General features: G+C 42.8%; 1 protein-coding gene across 1 annotated transcript in view; it reads right to left on the bottom strand.

Annotated features, from left to right (window-relative positions):
- MRPS6 (mitochondrial ribosomal protein S6) overlaps positions 1-23,607 on the bottom strand; it is a 66,472-nt gene that overhangs the window by 5,492 nt on the left and 37,373 nt on the right. Inside the window, exon 3 of the mRNA XM_079921357.1 lies at positions 10,856-10,995. Within this exon, the coding sequence (XP_079777483.1) occupies positions 10,856-10,995 (140 nt within the window). The remainder of the gene's footprint in view (positions 1-10,855; positions 10,996-23,607) is intronic.

The following is a 23,607-nucleotide window of genomic DNA, read 5'->3' as shown; positions in this document are numbered from 1 at the left end:
CAGTCTCTTAAAAAGTTAAACATACATCTGCCATTATGATCAAGCCATTCCATTCCTAGGTTTACCCAAGAAAATTAAAGCATATGCCCACAGAACAACTTCTACATCGATGTTCATAGCAGCTTTACTTGTAACAACCCGAAACTGGAAATAACACAAATATCCATTAACATGTAAACTGATAAGCAAACTGTAGTATATCCATAAAATGGCATACTACTCAGCAATAAAAAGGGATAAACTATTAATACATACCACTGATGGATCTCATAATAATTTCACTGAGTAAAAGAAACTAGAGTAAAAAAGAGTACATACTGTCTGATTCTATCTAAATAAGATTTTAGAAAACATAAGCTAATCTATAGTGAAAGAAAGGAGATCAGATGGTGGATAAGTGGAAGCAAGGATCACAAGAGGCAGGAGGAAACTTTAGGGTGACCAATTTATCATCTTGATTGTGGTGATTTCATGGGTTGACATATATGCGCAGTTTATTATGTGTCATTTATACCTCTACAAAGCTGTTGATTTTTAAATGGTATGTAGAAGTTGAATGAGCAGGACTTGGTGAATGACTCGATATAGAGTGGTGGTGATGAGGAGTAACTACAGCTGATGAAGACGCCGAGGGTTTTTCAAGAAATGAAATAAAGGACTTCCCTGGTGGCGCAGTGGTTGGGAGTCCACCTGCCGATGCAGGGGACACGGGTTCGTGCCCCGGTCCGGGAGGATCCCACATGCCGCGGAGCGGCTAGGCCCATGAGCCATGGCCGCTGAGCCTGCGCGTCCGGAGCCTGTGCTCCGCAACGGGAGAGGCCACAACAGTGAGAGGCCCGCATACCGCAAAAAAAAACAACAATGAAGAAATGAAATAAAAATGCCAATTCCTCCACGACCTGGCAAACTTCTTGATCACTGACTTGCACGTGTGCTCACCAATGAGACCACCATTTGGGCTTACTCTGAAAATTACACACCAACTTGGCCAAATCTTCCAAGGTTTAATTCTACTTGTTTATTTCTACTCCACAAAGCAGGCACTACAGTTGCAATCACCCAACTTAAGAACTGCTCATTTGTTCAATGGTTAATTACTGATTACTTACCTTGAGTAAGGCTCTGAATTAGAGCTTAAAAAATAAGTGTATGAAGTACCTAGGGGTAAGATGGGAATAAAGACACAGACCTACTAGAGCATGGACTTGAGGATATGGGGAGGGGGAAGGGTAAGCTGTGACAAAGTGAGAGAGTGGCATGGACATATATACACTACCAAACGTAAAATAGATACCTAGTGGGAAGCAGCCGCATAGCAGCTTGGTGCTTTGTGACCACCTGGTCACAAAGCAGCTCGGTGCTTTGTGACCACCTGGAGGGGTGGGATAGGGAGGGTGGGAGGGAGGGAGACGCAAGAGGGAAGAGATATGGGAACATATGTCTATGTATAACTGATTCACTTTGTTATAAAGCAGAAAATAACACACCATTGTAAAGCAACTATACTCCAATAAAGATGTTAAAAAAAAAAGTGTAATCGACCTTAAATTACCTTCTCCTTGTCAACTCTCAGCACTTTTCCCACTCCTCCAACCCCCAATAATTATGGCCGCCTGGTGGCCAGGGCTGGGAACGCTCTCATTCAACATGGCCTCCAGCATCTCTCTTCCCTTTTTTTATCCATCTGTTCTTTCATCCAGTATACATCAAAATGTCTTGCCTAGCTACCATGGACAAGTTATGACCTCACCCTCTGTCTGTTAACATCCCACAATACTTCGTTCTATAGCGGCAGTTCTTCTTTAAACACATATACGTCCTCTCTGAGCTCCCTCCTCTTTCCTTGCTTTTCGTCTAGTTTCCCTAGAAGTATCTTCCTCTTTTGCTTTACTCCACTTAAAGCCCTGATAGCCGGAGGCAGTGCACTGTGAAATGCCATCTATTACACAGGGTAACATATGGAGGGAAATGCTTAGCGAGGGCCTGACATGCTCTGGGCACAGTTACCACTGCCAGCCCTGTAAATGCTCCACACCCCCCCACCAGAGAGTACACAGGTGTCTCTTGCTCTAGTGAGTTAAGCCTGCCCGTCTTTATGGTCAAGTATTCAAGTTACTCAGATAGCATATCTGGGGTTCAGCAAGCATTGTCTTCTTCCATTTTCCATTCTTCTACACCACAGAGGTATTTTTATGGGCTAGCCTCTGAGTCTAAACATGTTTCTAAGAGAGAGTGTGTTTACAATAGCCAACAAGCAACTCATCTGCCCACAAATCAGTTATCGTGCAGTCTTCCTGGCACTCACCAAATAATGCTAAGAAATAACCCAAAGCTTTTTGGATACCATTTTGTGATAAGGGTAAAAAGAATACCCAAGGATGGAAACTAGAGGCCAGATATTATTTCAGAAATGTAAAGGCAAGTGTCTTAGATAGAACTTTCTTTTAAACAGTTCCTGAGGGAGAGGAGGAGGAAGTGGAAGCTCCACTCCATGTGGCAACTCAGGAAGTGCAAGAGGAAGTGGTGCTGGGTGCTGGTGTGGGCCCAGCAGCCTTCTCCCCAGCAACAACTAGCACTGTTCAAAGTGGTTTCCTACACATTATCTCCTTTGAATTTTATAATGATTAAGTCGTTAGTTCAAGGTCACTCAGCTACTAAGCGGCCTCAGCCAGGATTCTAAGAGTACGTCTGTCTTTTGACTCTAGGACATAAGAAGCCACAGAGAACTTTGGGATCACTGGGTTACAGAACCCCAGTGAATGGGGAGAGGACCATGAAGACGACGCAGTCCAACCCCTTCCGCTGCTTTCAAGGGAACTGATCTGCACCAGGTCACAAAGGGAGAGGCAGGATCCAGACTCCAGACCCCTCAGCTCCCACTCTGTCAACTACATCTCTTGCTAGCCAGCAACTGGCATTCTGAAGGTTTCTCAAGGATAAAGAAAAGCACTAGAAAAAGGTCTGAGAACCCTAAGCTTGGCTTCAGGAGGCTCTGTTACTACCAAAACCCCTCCAGCCTTTACCTTCTTTTAGCTACTCTGCCTTCCCTCTATGAGTCAGGACACTCATCCAGCAACCAAACCCAAACAAAAGCACTGGCCAAGATGCAAATGGGTTAGTGCCCACAGCCACAGCTGTGACAGTCACTTCATGCTTATCACACTGTTGATCTACGCCTGGGGCGCATGTGGGCAAGACTGCTTCTACTCCCATGCTCCTTATTGCACTGTGGAAATTTCCACAAAAAGGAAACACCACCAAGACAGAGAAGGGGCTAGGAGTGGCTCAGAGATGGGCAGATCTTACTGTATTCAGAGTTGAAAGCTAACCTTACATTCACAGTTGAAAGCTAACCTCTTGGACTTCCCTGGTGGCGCAGTGGTTAAGAATCTACCCGCCAATGCAGGGGACACGGGTTTGAGCCCTGGTGCAGGAAGATCCCACATGCTGCTGAGCAACTAAGCCCACAGCTATTGAGCCTGTGTTCTAAAGCCCGTGAGCCACAACTACTGAGCCCGCGAGCCACAACTACTGAGCCCGTGTGCCACAACTACTGAGCCCGTGTGCCACAACTACTGAAGCCCACATGCCTAGAGCCTGTGCTCCACAACAAGAGAAGCCACCGCAATGAGAAGCCCGCGCACCACAACGAAGAGTAGCCCCTGCTTGCTGCAACTAGAGAAAAGCCCGGGTGCAGCAACGAAGATCCAATGCAGCCAAAAATGAAACAAATAAAATAAAATAAATTAATTTAATTTAAAAAAATAGCTAACCTCTTACCTCCACATCTCCCTCCAGGGAACCAAGCTGTCCCTCCCCACTGTGAGGGAAACAAGCAGGAGTCCAGGACAACCTCTATCTGCCTTAGCGGCCCAAGCACACAGGTCAATAGTTCTTTAAGGCTTTCCCACACAGAGATGCACTGACCAATTCTTGGTTACTGCCAGGATATATTCTTCTTCTCACTGATTTATCTTGGACAAACTTAACCATCAATGAACATCTACTATGGGCAAACCTCAGGAGACTAAAAAGATGAGGTACACATGGCCTTGACCCCCTGGAACATTGAGTCCAGCTGGGGAGAGAAGTCACAAGGGCCACAGTGTCAGCAGAAACCCAGGCTTCCAAGACCTGCACACATCTCCCAGTCCCGCAGGAGACTGTGGAAATGACGCGGCGGTCATGGACACCTCACTCCTAGCTACTGGGTTTTTCTTTTCTTTTTTGAATTTTTGAATTTCATTTTATTTATTTTTTTATACAGCAGGTTCTAATGTTAGTTACCTATTTTATACATATTAGTGGGGTTTTCTAACCACAGGTGACCTAAGGAATGACAATGAGAAGTGAAGCCCAGAAACAGCCTACTTGGAGTTGTAGGTCTGGGCAGCTTCTGATGCCTACAAGGATCCCCTTCCCATGACAACACAGGTCCATAACAGACCTGTAAAAACAGGAATTAGGTTGACAAAACAACCTCGGAACTCCCTACATCCCACTGAAATCTGCCATGGAGAAGCCATTCTGAAATACAGATGAGCTGCTGTTCAAGGAAGGGGGCCAAAAGAGGGGCTCGGTATCTCCAGAGGAATCTGCTCCACCTTTATCCCACAATGAGATAACAATATTTGCTTCTTCCCCTAACCTAGCTACGCAGAATCAAAACACAAGACCAAACGTCGTAACACGTCTAACATGTAGACTCGCATCTCCATTCTCGGGATAAGCTCCTCACTCAAGGTAGTTTACAATTATGACTATAATTACAACTGCCTAGACATGCCCAAAAGCTGACATTCCAATAAGGAAAAAAAGAAAAAAATCAAGTTCTCCAAATAGCCAGTTTTCCATTCTCCACATTTACTCTAATCGGTGATTAAATCAATATATGAACCAATCATTTTGGAAAAATCCAGTTTAGCAATCTCAAATCTAACTACAGTGTACATTCCCAGCACCTCCAACTACATGTTCAGTAGCACCAGTGAAATGGTTCTGCACACCAGGTAGCCAGGGTAGCACTGCTCTCGCCTTCAACACAAATCCCAGTGGTGTTGACATTTCAAGGTGTATTGTCCCACATGTGGTTCTCATTATAGAATCACTTCATCCGCAAGGTAGACATCAGCTTCTCTCTTTTCTATAGAAAAGCACTTGGATTTTAGGTGGCACCAACGCTGCAGAAGTAGAAGCAAGGAAATGATGGATACCGGCAAGGAGAGAAAGGACAAAAAAAGGTTTAGTACACTAGTGCCTTTCTCATCACAGTCCCATGTTCAAAAGTTGGAGGAACAGGGAACCATCTCGTAGGCAGAACTGCCCACGTGGTCTTGAAGGTAACAGTTAACCCTTTCTATACTTCTTAAGACACGCACTACAAAACTCTCCACTACATGACTGAAACCCCACAGAGATCTGAGAAGACCCAGAGAAAGGGCTTGCCCAGGACAGACTGAGCCCAGTGCCACCAAGCATACTCCATCCCCAGCTCAGCTTCTCGAGGGAGCCAGCAGCCCTCAGCGTCCTTTCTGCCCTCCTCTCTAGGCAACAAGACCAGCAAACCACTCAGTGGCCTCCTGACACAATGCTCTGCAGCCTGCCACACCTCACCCACCCGAGTGGCTTCTTGCAACGCACCTAAACACTAAAGGTTCTATTTGGTTTTTATTTCACTTCCGTCTTCACCCTACAGTTACAAGTTGTCCATAGAAAGTGCCTGCTTGAATGTGAGTTTTCTTTGTCTGTCTCTCTCAGTCACACACTCACTCACAGCCTCGCCCTCCCCCTCGCAGATGAGTGGAAATTTCCACTGAAGCGCTCAGTGGCTCCCCGTGAGTGGGGTGGGGGAGGGAGAGGAGAGGGATTTGCAGCCAGGAAGCCTCTTCAAGCCTTTTGGAACATAGGAAACAGATCCGTTTGAATGCCAGTTCCTAGACTGTATCCGTTAAACCTTGCTGGATTCAGGCTTCACTGAAGCAGTGAATTATTCTCCTTAAAAGCAAGACAGCCTCTGCATGGAAAAGCCCCATTCCTTTTTTAAAATCCGTTGGGTCTCATACATTTTAAAAACTACCAAACCTGCTGCAGAATTCTTACAAATCTTGGGACACTGCCACTAAAAAGAAACCTCCAAGGCCACAGCAGCCCTGCCCTGAAACCCCATCGTGAAGCACCTACACACAAGAATGGGGTCAGGATGCTGGCCTGGACTTAACGCTGGCAGGAAAGCACAAGAACATAGAAACGTTAGCTAACGGGAAAACTACAGAGGAGAATCAATCTCCTCTAGAGAGGGTGCCAGCACTCTTGGAGTTAGCTGCAGACACATTTGGAGAGCAAGTCAGTAAAATTCCACTGATTCACCATAGAGCCAGTTATTTTTATCATTCTGCTTACCCGTAAACAGAAGGGCGTCTTATATGTAGGCCCGCAGATCTTTGCTATAAGCACCTATTCACATTTTAAACACATGAGAACAGACAAAGGAGGGACAAAACAGGCAAGAAAAACCTCCTTCACTACTTAAGAGTTCTCATACACACACATTCTGAAGTCAGCCCAATCGCACTGCAGTGAAAGCAGAGGTGGTAAAAACAGTCAAAGCAATCTGGGGCATCCTTTTACAAACAGGCACAAGCCCATCGCTGCATTATAGACTACGGTTTCTTCTAACGTTCCCTCTCCTGCACCAGAAATCCCTCTTAGTCTCAGTCCAGCCCCATCTAGTGGAAAGAGAGCCTTAAACCAGTCTGTGCAGCCCTGGAGGAAGATGCTAAGGCAGTTCTGGCAGAGGGTGACTGATACTATGATTCAGTAAAAACCTGCCTCTTCTGAGCAAGGGTCTAAATGAGCACTTACTCCCTTCTGCCTGTGTAACACTGTCCCCTTTTAGACACCAAGGAATACAGAAAGAATTTTCCACAACAACCACCTTGCCTTTCTCAGACAGTTGATGAGGGTACGAAGGTGAGCATGTGAAAGCACAAAGGAAAGATAATCTGGGGGGGCCCCCAGGAGACCAAAGCAAATCCAGAGCTGAGAATAAATTCCAGCCCCTCTAAGACCATCCCCCCCCCCGACCCCCCACTCTACCCCCAGCTCTTAATCATGCTCCAGTGGTTTCCAGACACTGCCTCGTGAAATGGGTGGTGAGTGAGGCCAGAAGCCTCTCTCGGGAAAAACGGTCCGAAGACCCAAACTTCCCAACCATCCCAACCTGGCCCAAACAGCAAGAGGGCATCCGGTCAACTCTTCCCTGTCACTAGGGGACATAAATGACTCGTCCAATTCTATTGACCCTCAGAGATTATGCGTTTAAGTAAGTTTCTGTGGATCAGCCTGGGAACTTAACCATCAAGTTGTTCCAATGGGAAAATAGGTTCCCAGTTATAAACAATAAACTTACAGACAAATTCCTGGAATGTAACCTGTTCCCAAAGTCAGGATTGACTACATTAATATTTGGAATATAATGATTATTTTTTTTGGCATAAACTGGTAATAGGCTTGATATAATAATAAACACCAGGTACCACTTTCAAGGTACCACCTCCTCCTTTTGGAAAGCTTCCCAAATAACCCTAAAGTAGCACTATCTCTCCTACCTAAGCACTCTCTCAGTCCATTCTTCTTTCGGGCAGGCCTACTTGGCATGTGTGTAGTAGGGGTATGGATTTGGGGGAAGGAGGTGAGATGGGAGGCAATCACTCAACATGACGGAAGTAACTGCAAGAGAGACGCCTGGCTGTCAGCCTCGGTCAGAGGGACGGTTCTGTGCTGGGCCCCTGTGCTTACAGCCCCTTGATTGGTGCCTAGGTTAGCCATATGCAGTCATGTCTTTAATTCAAGTGAAAACTCCTTGAGATCAAGAACCACAACGATCCTAAGAACCACCCTGAGACCTAGGAATGCCACTAGGATATACCATTTGTTCCCACAAAATGTAAAAGCAACAAACACTTAAAACCAACAGGACCACAGTGCAATGTGGATTCATGGAGGGCATCTAGGGCTCACTCGTTAGCCAGTTAAAAAACCGGCTCTCAACATATCAACCTCAGGAGTCAAACCAGTGCCCCACCAAAATTACAGATACGTTTCACGGCCTCCAGGGCTGTTTGAAAAGAGCCAAAAACTTCTGAATGCTAATAAATGCATAACACACAAGTCCACCCTGTTTCTTCTCAACCACTTCATAAAAGTGAACCTTCCCAGCACCTAACACACCCCGGCACATAGTCTCCTTCGTACATGCTTGTAATGCCTTCTGTGGCTATGTCAGTGCACAAAAAGAACTTGACAAGTGAACAAAATGCCTACTACAAACGTCACTGGGGTTAGTGACTATGGGAGGACTGGCTGCAGCTAAGGGAATATCAGACTAAACTTAAGCTCCGCAATGCAGCCATCTGACACGCCACTCAATTTTAAATCTCCAAACCAGGGAACTCCCAACTACACTAGCCCCTCGACTCATTTACCAAAAGCCACTGTGAAGAACATTAGTGAGTGTTACAAAAACAAAGTAACATGGTCAGGTAAAATTGACAAACTAGGGCATCTTATGGAAGGGCTTCTCACCATTTATACGCTAAGGTGTGTTGTGAATTTCCAGGATTAGATCATGCAAGGCTTCCCACATCTTTTTTTTTTTTTTGGCCGCGCTGCGCGGTATGCGCAGCATGTGGGATCTTAGTTCCCCGACCAGGGATCAAACCCGCGCCCCCTGCAGCGGAAGTTCAGAGTCTTAACGGTGGACTGCCAGGGAAGTCACTTTTTTTTTTTTTTTAAGGCTTCCCACATCTGACTGATCACACACACCCTCCATTTTTGGTGGAGCATATCTGTATCACTAGCATTTCAGAGACCACACTTTGGAAAATACTACCTCAAGAAAATAAATACCAGATACTGATTTATCCTCAGAAAAGCAAACTTAAAACATGAACCTCCCCCACTGGGGCTAGGCACCACCTTTTTATGTTGATGTATAATAGACACAGTATGGTATATTTTAAGGATGCTGCTGCTTCTTCTCTGAGGAGTCTGAAAGTAAAAAAACAAACCAACAGAAAAACCACCCAGAAGTAAAATCCTTAACTATAAATGAACTAAGTGACGGCAACACAGCCCTTGGTGGGGCACCGGCACCTTGTCAGGAATCTGGAATGTAGGTCTGGGGTTGTCAGCAGCTCTGGCTTGATTCCAGGTGAGCTCTTCCCAGATCTGAGTTTATTCTATCCATAAAGGAGAAAGAGTACCACCCTACCCCAGCACCGCACACAGAGGCCTGAAAACTAGATGAATTAATGCGGCAGTTCTCAAAGCGTGGTCCTCACAGTAGCAGCAGCAGCGCTACCCACGCACTGTGAGAAATGCAAATTCCAGGATGCTGGTCACACTAGCCCTCAACAAGGTCAAATCCTCTACTTGGAAAGGGAGCAGAAGAGAGCATTCCTACTGTACATCCCTGAAAGCACATAATGAGGAAACTGACTTCTCTCCCTGTTCAGTGCCTTCCATACATAACAGAACCTGACTAATAACTCTTGGCCAAATTTTATATGCTTCTCTTAAAAAAAAAAAAAAAAGGCAAAAGGATTCATAGCCTTGCTATTAAAACCAAACCCCTTTGTTTGGTTTAAGTTTAAAAAAAATGTTATACACACAGTCTCAATTGCTTACTGTTGTTATGATTGTGGAGAGGAATAAGCCACCCAGCATTTCAGGTTGCCTAGCAACGCCTCAGGCACACTCTTCAGAGGTGCTCTCAAGAAGCTGAACGCTAGCACAAAACAAGGTGAAGCAATCAAAAGAAACGTGCAGTCTGTGCCACATCTCGGCAGAAGGTTTACAAGCAGTAAGAAAGCCCGGCGTCAGGTGTGACTTTACTCGGGCCCATCACGTGTAGCAAACCTGCACAAGGCTGCTCGCCCCACATGACTAAAAGCAGCATCATACAACACCCAGTACTGTCCACAGAGCACATCTTCAGAGGTTATTTCATTTGACCACTGTGACAAAGTGGATGGGAGAACGACCACCTGAGTTCAGTATCCAAGGAAGCCAAGTGACTTGGTCTAGGCCACACAGCTGGGAGCCCCAGAAGGAGAATCAAGTCTTCTAGTCCTGGACTTTCCCTGCTCCGCTAAAAACTGATTCCCGTTTCTCTATCACCTACTTCTAGGAAACCCAACAAAATAAGATTCTTCCTCCAAACCAGAAACCTTGGGCATGAGTTTAGAGAAGCGGCAAACCAACCCAACAAACTGACCTTGAAGAATTTCTACAAGGATAGGTATCACTATAAAATCAAATCCTTGACATGTTTGAGGAACTCGCTATATACTATGTGAGAAAAAGGTCCCATTACAGAAAATTGTGATTAAAATTGGCTGGAATAGGTAAAACCATGTTCCTATTGGGGATTTTAGGCTCTGGTTATACACATTAGTAATAAGTACATTTTGCTTGTTATCTGCAACCTTCATATTTACAAAGGATGCACTGAGTAGGTGGACAACACATTGCTCAATGAGGTGTTTTAAAGGCCAAAGGTAAAGAAATGCCAGGGGAAAACAGTGCTTAAGTTGACGAGAAAAGTTTCCCACAATCAAAAGCTTATAAATGTATTACTGCTGGCATGACCTCTTTGGGAGCTCTGATTAGCTTACTGTGGGTCAGCATAAATGCATCCCATCTGCAACACAACATTGCTGGGGCACGTAACTGCACACCACCTGGCGCAGTGGGGATCTGACTATGAGCGTCTAATAACTCCTGAGATGAATTACACAGCGCACCTTACGGAGCCCACCAAAGGCACGTGTCCAGTGACTCACGAAGGACTTACCCTCCCCTGGTGTGCTGCTGACTGTGGGCGGAGATCCTATAAGGAAGCGCACGCTCGCCCAGGTTCTCCAAGTTCCTCACCACAGCCCCTCTGTCCATCAGGGTTTCAAGTGTACGCTTCAAAGCAGCAGCGGTCTCTGGCTGGTTTTTGTTTTTAAAAAGAAGAAAAAAACACATCAGAATCAATGTAAGAACTAGAATGATCAAGTGTGGTCAGTTCCAATCATAACAGCTCTATTGGTAGGGATCTTTGGGTAAAAGCAACAGAAACTACTTTTGGCTAACAAAGTTTAAAAAAAAAAAGAGAGAGAAAGACACATTTATCATAAGGATATGAGATAGCTCACAGATACGAAGGAAAATCTGAAGCAGCAGGCCTTGGAGAGTTCAGGGACCAGAGCAGCTCCAGGGATCTGGGAGGCAGGAACTAATGAGTGTTGTCTTCAGAGCACCTTGGCCAGGATGAATCAGCGCCAATCACTGTCAGTCCTTGTAGCCCATGATTCAAAATTCAAATTCCAGGGAAAGAGCATCCTCTTGGCAGGACACTTTGACCATCTCACCAAAACCATAGACAGCCAGTGGGAAAAGGGGTTGTCTCCCAAAGAAAAACTGAGAGATTGTAACCAAAAGGGAGAAAGGATGAGTAAGACCCAATCTCTGCCCGCATGGAGCTTACAATCTAAGAAAGACATGAACTCAAAAACCCATGTAAGAAGGCCAGAAGGCAGAACACCGGAAGTGACATAGGGACCAGAGAGCTCATGAAAAGAGAAAGCACATTCAGTTGGAAGAAGGGTTCCATTAAAGAAAGCGGTCTGGAGGGGAGCCCTGGAAAATGACAACAGGAGATGCAAAGAACAAACAAACCAGGCATTGAGTAAAAGAGCAGACACAAGAAAGTATTGAGGAAACAGCTAAGAGTCCCATCTGATGAAGTACAGGACAAGGAGGACTGAGAAGTTAAGATCGTAGGTTGGGTCCAAGTATATAAACAATCAATACCTGTTACTAAAAACCAAAATTGAAACAATATAAAATCCCATCATCCAGAGATAAAGGACTTCAAATATTTTGGTGAATTTCCTTCCAGATAGCCCTCTATGCACATGTATACACCAAAAACTTTTGGAAGAACAGACAATTTATAGGGGTAAACTTGAGAAGACACAACTAACGGAATGTGGAAAATGAGGGAGAGGCGTGGCAAAAGAGGGGCACCAAACATGGTGGCTGGGAGAATGGGGTTATTATTAACAGCTAAAGGGAAATCTGGACAAGCTGGCTGGGGACACAAAAGATGACTCTGGTTTAGGACATGCTGAGTCTGAGATGCCCACAGTTCCTCCAGGCTGACCTCTCAAGATGTAAACCTTAAGCTCAAAACAACAGGGCAGGCTAGAATTACACATTTAACAGTCATCTGCAGAGAAAGGCTATCTGAAACCCTGGGAGGAGTGAGGGCACTGAGGGAGGGGGTGGGGAGAGAAGAAAAGAGACCAACAACAGAACAGGGTGCGGGGGGAGTGCAAACATTTGGGGGCTGACAAGAGGACTCAAAGCCAGAGAAGCAAACAGCAAAAGGAAAACCAGACCTCCCTTGTCACAGAAACTAAGGGAAGAGGCAGCCTCCAGAATGACAGGATGGAGATGAAGAAAAAAACCACAGCACAGTGACTGCACTTAGCAAGATGGGGCTAAAAGCTAGATTGCAAAGGTAGAGGTGACAGAAAGAGAAAGCTCTAGAGCCTGAGGGGCAAACAAATTTGAGTCAACTTTGAGGAAAGAGAAAACACAAGGAAGTTAGCAGTTAAAGGGGAATGAACCAGTCGAAGGATAAAATGTCGGATGTTTTAAACATCATCATCGATGGCCAATATGATTTGCTGCGTAACTGCTACGTGATCAACACAGATCTAGTGTTTTATTGGTACATATTTAATCTTCACCACACACAAAAAAAGGAGCCAAGAAGGTTGATAGATTTGGAAACTGGGCCTCTGAGAGATGTCATGACTTTGAGATTACATGGCAGTTAACAAGTGAAAGAGCCTGATGCAAAGAAAAGGAACACTGACAAAAGTCAAATCGGGGGAGGAGGCCAGAGGACACCCTGGCAAGGAAAAGAGTACTTCTCCTCAGACATAAGTGAAGAAATGCAAGCAGAGAAATCTTCAAGGCAGGAGTGAACTTAAGAAAAGGCTACCTTCCAGTGGCTCATTTTGGATCAAATGAAAAGAAAACTGCAGAACAATTTTAAGTGTACACTCTAGTAACTGAAGAAAATCCCCTACATACCTGTATATTTTCTTTCTGACAAATACTGCTAAAATGCTGTGAATGCACTAAGTATTAGTTTAAGGTGTAGAAATAAAATTTCTACTTTTATTTCATATTGTAGTCTACTAGGGATTTTTTAAATTCCTACTGAAAATTATGTGTATTTATATATTTAAGCAGCCTTATGATAAACAGAAACTTCCTGAAAACAAAAATAAGGGCCAAAATCTCTTTGCATTAACGCGAACTAGGTAAAAAGTCTATGGCAATTTCTCCTTACGATTGTAAACAAATATTTTTATATAGTTCTAAATCAAACAGAGCCTAAATTCTTCTCACATTTCATTAGTTCACAGACGTTTCAGTATTTTGCAGAAACCTCATTACTAACAGCAGGGTAATATTTCATTTCATTAAAAATGCTATTTCTTGACTCGATATTGCATCAATTAAATTATGATAAGTAGATGAACAGTCTATCCAAATAAAGAATGGGTAAGGGAGAACACAAACAAACAAACACACACACACACACACACACACACACACACACACACACCCCACACTTTGATTACAGTCTTCTGATTAGCTACCCAAATCATAAATTTTAATTCAGTGTTGCCTGATTAAAAAGGAATATATCTCAATGCCTCTTGTTTAAATTCCAACTGAAGAGTTTACAGTATGAAACATGGAGCATCCTCTTCTGAAGTAAGAGCTTGTATAATAAGATTTGCTTCTGTCCAAAAAAGGGGAAAGGCCACCTAACAAGAATGTAACTTGGGAAAATATCAAAACACATTTTAACTTCGGCATGTCAAGGTCAAATTGCAGACTGTTTGAATGGCCACATTCATTTCACTGTAATTCAAATTACCCAAAAGTTAAAAAGATGAAGGAGGGGTTAAAAGACTTCCTGTTTATTAAGGGAGCTGCTCAACTAGTCCCATATACCTACCTTGTCACTCTTAAGTCAAGGGTCAGCAATCCAGGGCCTGTGGGCCAAATCTAGCTCACTACCTCCTTTCGCAAATAAAGTTCTACTGGAACACAGCCAGCTCATGCATTTACATAGTGTCCATGGCTGCTTTCATGCTAAAAGCAGACTTGAAATTACAGCAGAGACTATATGACCCTCAAAGTCTAAACTAGTTACTATCTGGCCAACCTCTGCTCTACAGTGTAATGGACTGAGGGAAGCTGGCAAGGCCTCAATCCACTCACCCTAAAATGTACCACAGATAATACCATGAGCCTGGGCCACTGAGCTACAGACAGTGAGTTCCCCATGGGATGGGTCCGCAGGCAGAAACACAGGGCGCCAACCTAATAAGGAACATCAGCCTGACTGTTCAAATCACCACAGGATTCAGAAGGGATTCTACAAAATCACCATTCCACCCACCAAGCTCCTAATCTAATCAATCCAGGCTTTCAACTTCCCTTATTGGTGAAACTTCTAAGTCTATTAAAATAAAAATTTTAGGCTTCCAAAAGAAAAAAAAAAAGCTCTGCTCAACACAGCACAATGTTCAATTTGTAAAAACATATGGTCTACAGGAAGCACACGATCTTGCTGGCGTAATTCTCATTTACAAGGTCTCTGAACCCTTTAATTCCAACTATTCTAAGAGAGGTTGTGCGCATGTGCTCCTTACGGGCTTCTCTCACCCCATCTGAAAGCAGCTCCTTAAGAATTTCCTCCAACCCACCATATGTCAATGAAACACAATTCTGTTACAGCACAGATTGGAGAGCCAAAAACGTTCACTTGGACAAAAAAAGTATGGAAAAGAAACAGTGAATGAAATGTGAACGGGAACTAGGAAACCTGGACTCTAGTCGCAGCTCCTTCACTAATGCTATGCCACTCTTTAAATTATTAAATTTAATAATAAATTATTAAAATGTATCCATTTTAAAGTTGTGCCTCAGTTTCCTCATGTGCTAAATTAGTGGTTCTCAACAAATTTTCTGTCTCTATAAGCCTCTCACAAACAACATTTATGTCACAATTCTCAAAATATCCTGGGGGCACAAAGTTTTTAAAAAGTCTCTCTTTTCTTCTGATATCCTCATCACCCCAGAGTGCCCCACCCACCTCAGGGACTCTTTATGTCATTCTCATTTACTTCTACACAGCAACTTATGAATATCCTTTCATCACGGGAATGTAAGCTTCAGGAGAGCAAGCACTTTTGTCTATCTTGTACACAACTGTACTCCCCAAATCTACAAGAGTCTGGAGCGGGCGCTAGAAATGGTGGTTGAATAAATTAGTGTTATCAAATGTACCTCCCCAACAGGGTCTCTTGCTTACTTACTCTCATTTTCCCCCCTGAGGGACTGGAAGTTTCCTCGTTTCTCTAATACAATTTGAAGCCACTTTTCATATACAACATACCTCACTATCAGGGTAGTGACCATAATACTGAAGCAACATTACAGTACTAGCGTTTTTCTGTTTATTTCATGTAGTGCCAAAACGCTGTTAATACCAATACTACGGTTTAAAAGAATCCAGAATTCATCTAATAGAAGTGAAACTAAATATTTCATGTATTTCAGAAATATAAAGTACTAACATACATAAACATAAATGTTAAACCTGGATTGCTCTAATTATCTGTGATAAGATATAATACTATCCAAAGAATTTACACTAAACAATACTTAAAGAAAGTTCATCCTAGACAAAATTAAAACCAAATTTTGATATTATTATTATTAATTACTGGACCTACTGGTGTTCAGGCTACAAAAGAAGGCTTTGGGAAAACCCAACAGCTAACTTCAAATATTTTCAGGGCTACTATGTAAAAGATAGGTATGTTTTATTTGGATTGGACACTGAGAAACTGGAATCAAAAGGTAAAAATTACAGAGAAACAGAGCACTGATGTATAAACAAGAACACATTTCTGAAAATTACAGCTATATGAGAGTGAAATAGGCTGCCTTGTGAAGAACTGACCTTCCCATCACTCGAAATGCAAAGATATGGGATGACCGTCATTTCAATCTTTGCACCAGGTGGGAAGTTAGACTTTTCGACTTCTAAAGGCCCTGCTGAGATTAAATTCCAATACTATTCTGACACCACTCATCATTCTGAAGGACATTCTGAAGTGCAGCCGCCTTTTTACAAACACTACAATTGCATGGTGGTGAGGAACACACTACTAGTAAAGTTTGGTGGTGGTGCCTAGATTTATGTGAAGGCACCAGCTGTTTTACCCACTATTGCTTTTGCAGTGACCCCCTGAAAAGGTCTCTGGGAAGTCCAAGGCTCCTCAGATCACATTTTGCAAACTGCAGTTCTAGGGATTCTAATGGGCAAAGTTTCTATAAAAAAGAATAAAGAGCAAGGAGATGAGGAAAATAAAAGGAAGGACATCTCTACTTGCCCCTCAAATAAAACCCCCATTCAGTAAGGTTATTTATAAGCTAAGAATTCATGGGACTATCATAAACACCATCGGTCAACGACCAGTGTTTAATCTAATTAAACTTATTTTCATCCCAGAAGAGAAGCTTTTCAACAAAATTATCTTGCAAATTAGACTCTCTGGCAAAGACAGTTTTGAACCAGTGGCCCTCGGGTGCACCCAGCTATCACTACAACACCCTCACGGCCCACCAGGAAATGAAAACCACATAGAATCCACAACATTTAATGGCGTGAAGCATCTACCTACACCTCACCCTTCTCACTCTACAAAGAGTAGTGCAACTCCCAGGAGCAAGGAGGATTTAGGGAAGGTAGAGCCAGGTCAGAAAACTGTCAAAACCTGTGAAAATGTAAATGTAAAAGCCTTTCCCAACCAACGCTGCATCTTAATTCCAAGGTTAATCTCCTTAAGAAAATTTCCTTGAAATTTGCATTTCCAAATAGAGAGAATGTACCTGGAAATTCTGCACTGAGAGTCTCACAGCGATTTGAAAAAGAACATCTGTGAGCACAGCTTTCAACAGAAGAACCAGCTTCCAGGGAAAGCTCTGCCACTAGCAGACCTCAGTTGGAAGCAGAGAATGGACACCACCTACCTCAAAATGTGTGAGGTGCCAGCCCTGCCTAACATCTACAGAGCCCAACTTTGGGAATGATTCCATGGGAACTGTTTTATCAAATATTTTTATGACTCAGTAGAACCTCTTTGCCCCACAATTTATTGAATCAAGAGCTGCAGTCCTCCCAGTAATTAAGGATAAAAATTACTAAGCACAGAAGCTATTTTAAAAATTAGAATAAAATTCAGTAAGGGCAAGTCTAGAACACTAAAAAAAGTAAAGATACATAAATACATGCTGGAACATGATTATACTTACCTATAATGAACTATTATTATACACTATTATAACCTGTAGGTAAGTGACTAGAAAAGTAACTCTTAAAGATTTTTTAAAGGTCAACGATAGAAAACACTTGAGATCTTTTAACTGCTCTACTACTTTGCCCATGAATCATTAAACCATTTATTTAAAAAAATATAAAATAACTACGAAAAAAGACTTAACAGACTTTAAAAAGCGGGGGAGAGGACAGGAGAAGAGACGGGAACCAATACACATCAAGTGTACTGGGAAAGTAACAAATACTCTAATGAAGTGAAAACCTGTTTCTTTTTATAAGCCACTGTTGTGTACTCTGCAAACCGAAAATATCTCAAAATTTTAAAATAATGTTAAATACTGCAAATTCACAGTTCAGACATATCAAGTGGTCATTTAACCGTTAAAGCAATAGAGCCCTAGGAGTTGCTGAAGCATGTACTAAGTGAAAAGCACTCATGAATATGATATTCAATATACACACTCATATTCATGAGAAACAAGTATGCGGGGGCATCTAGAACTCTCCATTGCAGAACAATTTTAAAATAATCTTAATGGCATAAATCAGCTGTAAAAGAGAAGGTGTATACATCCACATCTGGAAATGGAGTGAGTACAAACTGGATGACTTCTTATAAATATATCAAACTCTGTGGGTATCAGAACTATAGGTTGAACCTTACGAAACTGCCATTTGGGAGGATCAAGAACAGTCCAAATACTGACCATTTCTTAAGGCTCAACCTAATAGCTATCCACAAACAGTCCTCTCAAAGTGCCTCCCTCAAGACAGGTATTTCCAAGTTGCTCACTGTGAAATCCACCTCCAAAAGGATAGCCACGGGGATATGAAATACAAAGTCCCTGCCCTTTAGAAGTCTGTGATGTAGATATGCAGACACACATAAGTAACTAATAAAGGGAGAGTGAAACACTTCTGACTGGTGGTTTGGAGATGGCAGACCTCAGCCAGACTCTAAAGGCTGAAGAACACCTCTTCAAGAGGTAGAAGGAGCGTTAGTTAGGGTCCTCTCAGAGCAGGTCTGGATTAAGAAGGTTCTGATGGAATTTATATTTGGGGTAGAATCAATGTGGACACTGTACTCGGTACAGGTAGAAGCCATTGCTTTTTTCCACTCGCGGCAATATTTTTTTTGCCCAGAACGTTAAGATTTAGTTTCTTCAAACACACTTTTGGTAAAAACGTAAACTTTCTGGAGGACAATTTGGCAATATATATTAGTTTAAAATATGTATGCCTTCAATGCTACAGCCACTTCTAGGAAATTGCTCTATGAAAACTGTCATACCCAGGCACAAGGATTTAGCTATGAAAATACCACAAAATTATTAGGATAGTGAATAAATGGAAATGTAGTTCTTCATTAATAGGAGTCTGGTTCAATAAATTATTTTTACTGATTGAACAAGTACTATGCAGCCATTAAAACAAAAGGAATGCTGATCCTTACATACTGACATGAAAATATTATAATAATAAAGAAAAAAACCCAGCATGTACGGTCAGTCCAGTTTTTTCCAAAAGAAAAAAAGTACTAAGATACATATATTTTAAAAGTCTGGATGAATATACAGCTAAATGATACCAGTTTTCCTTAGGTAGTAAGATGAGAGGAGTATTCTATTCTCTTCCTTCTGCACTTTATTACCTGATTTCTCTCACAATGAGCAATGAAAAGGTGATTTAAAAACTTTTGGGGTGGGGGTGGGAGCGAATTCAGTTTTGTTCTGTTTTAAGAAGAATTTCTTCCCCTGAGTCTATGCCAATTGCTATCTTACTAGATGCCACAGTTTGTGAATTCTGTGTCAAAGCCCTGAAACTATGCCTCAACATTTAGAACTCACGCCATATCCATACTGATTCCATACCCATATACGTTTTAAAAAATTAATAATCAGGGAGGTATAGATGGGCAGCTTTTCAGCGGTTACTGAAAGCGCCTTGTAAGCTATACTTCCAGCATCATGAGCTCTTACAACTGGCTGCTCTGTCTCTTGGGAATCAGAGGAAAAACTGGAATCTCGAAGTCAGGAGCCCAGAGATCTCTGATCTCTGATTCTAGAATCAGAGCAGACCAAAGAGATGTGATGGGAAAAGGCCAACTGTGGCCTTGAAAACACAACAGCCAATGAAAGCAAGATGATGTGAAAAATAAGAGGAGCCTGCCCATTCTATTGCCATGCAGCCAAGACTCAGATTCTTGAGATCTGGGAAATCTGACACAAAAATGTATTCTTTGGATGATATGATGAAAATAAAAAGAACCCAGGGAAGAATGGAAGAAAAAAATCAGAGGAATAAGGGTCCAACAACTGCCAGATTCAGCATAGATTAATGCCGTGCCAACAGCAAAGTGCAAATGAAGTAGAGTCACAGTTCGTAGCATGGCTGAATTTGCAAATATAAAAATGATAGGATGGGGCTTTCCTGGTGGCGCAGTGGTTGAGAGTCCGCCTGCCGATGCAGGGGACACGGGTTCATGCCCCGGTCCAGGAAGATCCCACATGCCATGCCGCGGAACGGCTAGGCCCGTGAGCCACGGCCGCTGAGCCTGTGCGTCCGGAGCCTGTGCTCCGCAACGGGAGAGGCCACAGCAGTGAGAGGCCCGCGTACCGCAAAAAATAAATAAATAAAAAAAATAATAATAGGATGATCGGTAAAGTAACTTCAGCTGCAAGGTAGGCAGAATGTCTTTAAATCATAAACTGGACTTACCTTAAATGCAATGGGCATCCAAGGGACCCCTGCAGCTAGTCCACATAGAGACATAAATACCGGCATTGGTATCAAAAGGCTATAATGAATAAAGTTAAAGAACTAACACAGAGAGAAAGAAGGAAGTCATGATTACATGAGATCCAACTTCACATGAATTTACTAGTTGTCAATTACTTATGTGCCTAGGTTATCAGTAAACATGAGTAGTTCAACCATAATGCAGTTTTGTTCCTTAATAAACCCACTTCTTTCCAAGGTCTCAACTCAAAGCATGCCATTCAGAGGCCATTTAAGGCCAAAAGTGGGGGCTCATTTGCATATAACCAACCATTCCCTTTGTGATTCGGGTAAGTCAAAGGAAAAGGGCAAAATTACCAAGGCATTCCTCTAGAGCACATTAGAATCATCTGGGGCGCTTTTAAAATGAGATGCCTATGTCTCATCCTCAGATATTTTGATTCTATTGGTCTATTGGGGATTCAAAAATCTTGGGCACTAGGATTTTTCAAAGCTCCCCAGGTGTGGACAAAGGTGAAAACCACATTCTAGTAGGAAGCTGGCTAGCCTCTCACCACTCCAAAGATGAATGATTCTGGCTGAACTGTAGTTTATAAAGGATTTTCAGCAATGATCTCCTTCAACTCTAATTTAAGGAACATAAATGCTCCACTTTTCTCACAGTAATAATGGAGCCCTCCCTGAATGTGAAATGACAATCACAACAGGTGACTACTTGTGGTTAATACTGCCTGAACAGCTGGGAAAATGCCAAAATTAAGGTACCCATGTTTGCTACTCTGAGAACATTCCAAAATCCACAATCCTTTTACTGAGAGATTTCCATTTCTTTCCTCCTCATTCCCCTCCAGATGCACTTACAGATGAATAAAAGATGGGAAACAAGAAGATTGGCAGGAGTCCTGGTTACTATGGCAGCAAGTAAATGAAATGCCACAGCTCATGAAACTGATAGTGAGAGCAGGCATCAGGTAGACATCATGGAGCTGTACCTGTCTTGTTGATTGCTCTCCTTCATGCACAATTCAGTTCACTGCCTCCGCCTTATATTTCATCCTGTTCAGAGAGTAGAAGGGGGACAGCACTGGAATGACAGGGAGACCAAGGAGGTAAGAATCAGCAAAGGATATTGACAGTAGAGACAAAAGGGTTATGAGAAAAGCCAATTTAGATTCTGTGAATCTTCTAAGCATCAGCGTATGGGTTTAGCAAAAATATCAGTCTGACTGGGTTAGGAGAAATTTTTTTAAAATATGCCTCGAAATAATCAGAACCTTGGGCTTTGGCAAGACAGTCAGATTTGCATACCTTGCTGAACAACACACCAAAAGTGTCATCACCAACTAAGCCACTGCAGTGGTGTGTATTAACTCAAGTGGTGGGAGGAAGGTACTTACGGGACTACACTGCTCCAAAGAGCAGGGAGGAGAAAGGGCATAAAAGCACAGAGGAACTGAAGGGATCAAAACACCCTTCGAGATTCAGCTACTTCCTAGGAAAAGTGTGCCTTTCCTCCCCTAATCCTATCTTGCAAGTGTAATTATTTAGAAGTACATGTCCTTCCCTAACAAAGCCTCTTCAAGGTTGCTTCCTCTTCATCTTTACTAGATGCTGGAGATGCAAAGAACCTGGCACACAGGATGCATTCGATAAATGTTTGATGAATACGTACATCAAAGAATAAATGGAAAGACAGATGAGAGATGGAAGTTACTAACTGTACTTAATTCAACTAGAAAGGAAGAAAGGATTAAACCAAAAAATGAAATAAAATTCAAGGAGAAATAAGATCTTCATTGCAAAAACAAAAACAGCATATATATATATATAAAATGCATATATATAATGTGTGTATATATATATATATATATATATATAAAGGCAAAGATACATAATAAAGTTAAGCATATCCTGTTAGTCAAAAACAGAGATGTATATGGTCAAGGAACTAGGAACAAACAGGTGGAAGGTGGAAATAAAGACATAGTGGGCAGGAATTCCCTGGTGGCACAGTGGTTAAGAATCCACCTGCCAATGCAGAGGACCCGGGTCCGAACCCTGGTCCGGGAAGATCCCACGTGCCGCGGAACAACTAAGCCCGTGCGTCACAACTACTGAGCCTGCGCTCTAGAGCCCATGAGCCACAGCTGCTGAAGCCCACGCACCCAGAGCCCGTGCTCTTTAACAAGAGAAGCCATCGCAATGAGAAGCCCACGCACCGCAACGAAGAGTAGCCCCCGCTAGAAGCAACTACAGAAAAGCCCGTGCGCAGCAACGAAGATCCAATACAGCCAAAAATAAATTAATTTTAAAAAAGGGGCTTCCCTGGTGGCGCAGTGGTTGAGAGTCCGCCTGCCGATGCAGGGGACGCGGGTTCGTGCCACGGTCCGGGAAGATCCCACATGCCGCGGAGCGGCTAGGCCCATGAGCCATGGCCGCTGAGCCTGCGCGTCCGGAGCCTGTGCTCCGCAACGAGAGAGGCCACAACAGTGAGAGGCCCGCGTACCGCAAAAAAAAACAAACAAAAACAAAAAGAAAAACCATAGTGAGAGACACGTAAAGGTGCCTCCAAACTTCTGAAGATTCTTGGGACTACTAATAAAACCAATGGACATTCGACTCCTAGAGTGTACCAGAGAATATTACAACAAAACTCAGCCTCCAAAAACCTATGAAATCTGGTAACTTAGTCAGCAAGCCTTATGTAGAGACAATAATATTTTACAGAGAATCTGCCATAGGGCATGACAATAAAATTTCAAATTAGAATTGGAAGGAGAGTAAAACCCAAAGTAACGATAGCCCCCATTTTGTTGTGTTTATTTCTCCCTCCAGTCTAAAATCAGCAGCATCTACCCTGGAGTACTGCATTCAAACTTGGAGGTCACATATAACTCCTAAGATAAGCAGAATTTTTAAACTCCCACTGTGCTTCTGGTTGACAACATGTTCTTTTAGGATAAGGCAGAAACTGGCAACAGGCTCTGAAATTTTAAGCTTCAAATGCTAAGTGAAGAGTGGATACCAGGATTTCCCAGTAAGTTGGAGTATTCAACATAAGCATGTTATGCTCCCTCCTGAAAACCTACTAGAACTACTGTAAAGGAGTGGTTTTTTTGTTTGTTTTTTTAACGTACAACTTTGCAAGAATGAGGGAGAAAGGAGGGGAAAACAGCAATTCAATTTTAGAAAAAAAGCAGATGGAGAAAAGCAGCAATGGGGAAAACCAAGAGTCAACCATATTTACACTGTAGAATTCCCCAAAAGATCTGGGAACTGGCAACACTGAGTACACCTCGGAAAATAGGGGTGAGTGGGGGACTAAAATAAAGTTGGTTGAAAGTTTATGAAAGTTGGTTGGACCTCTAGATGCATGTTTG

This window comes from Stenella coeruleoalba (genome assembly GCF_951394435.1).
Source record: "Stenella coeruleoalba genome assembly, chromosome: 5".
NCBI lineage: Eukaryota > Metazoa > Chordata > Mammalia > Artiodactyla > Delphinidae > Stenella > Stenella coeruleoalba.
The sequence above is the reverse complement of the archived record's forward strand: the minus strand, read 5'-3'. Positions and strand labels throughout refer to the sequence as shown.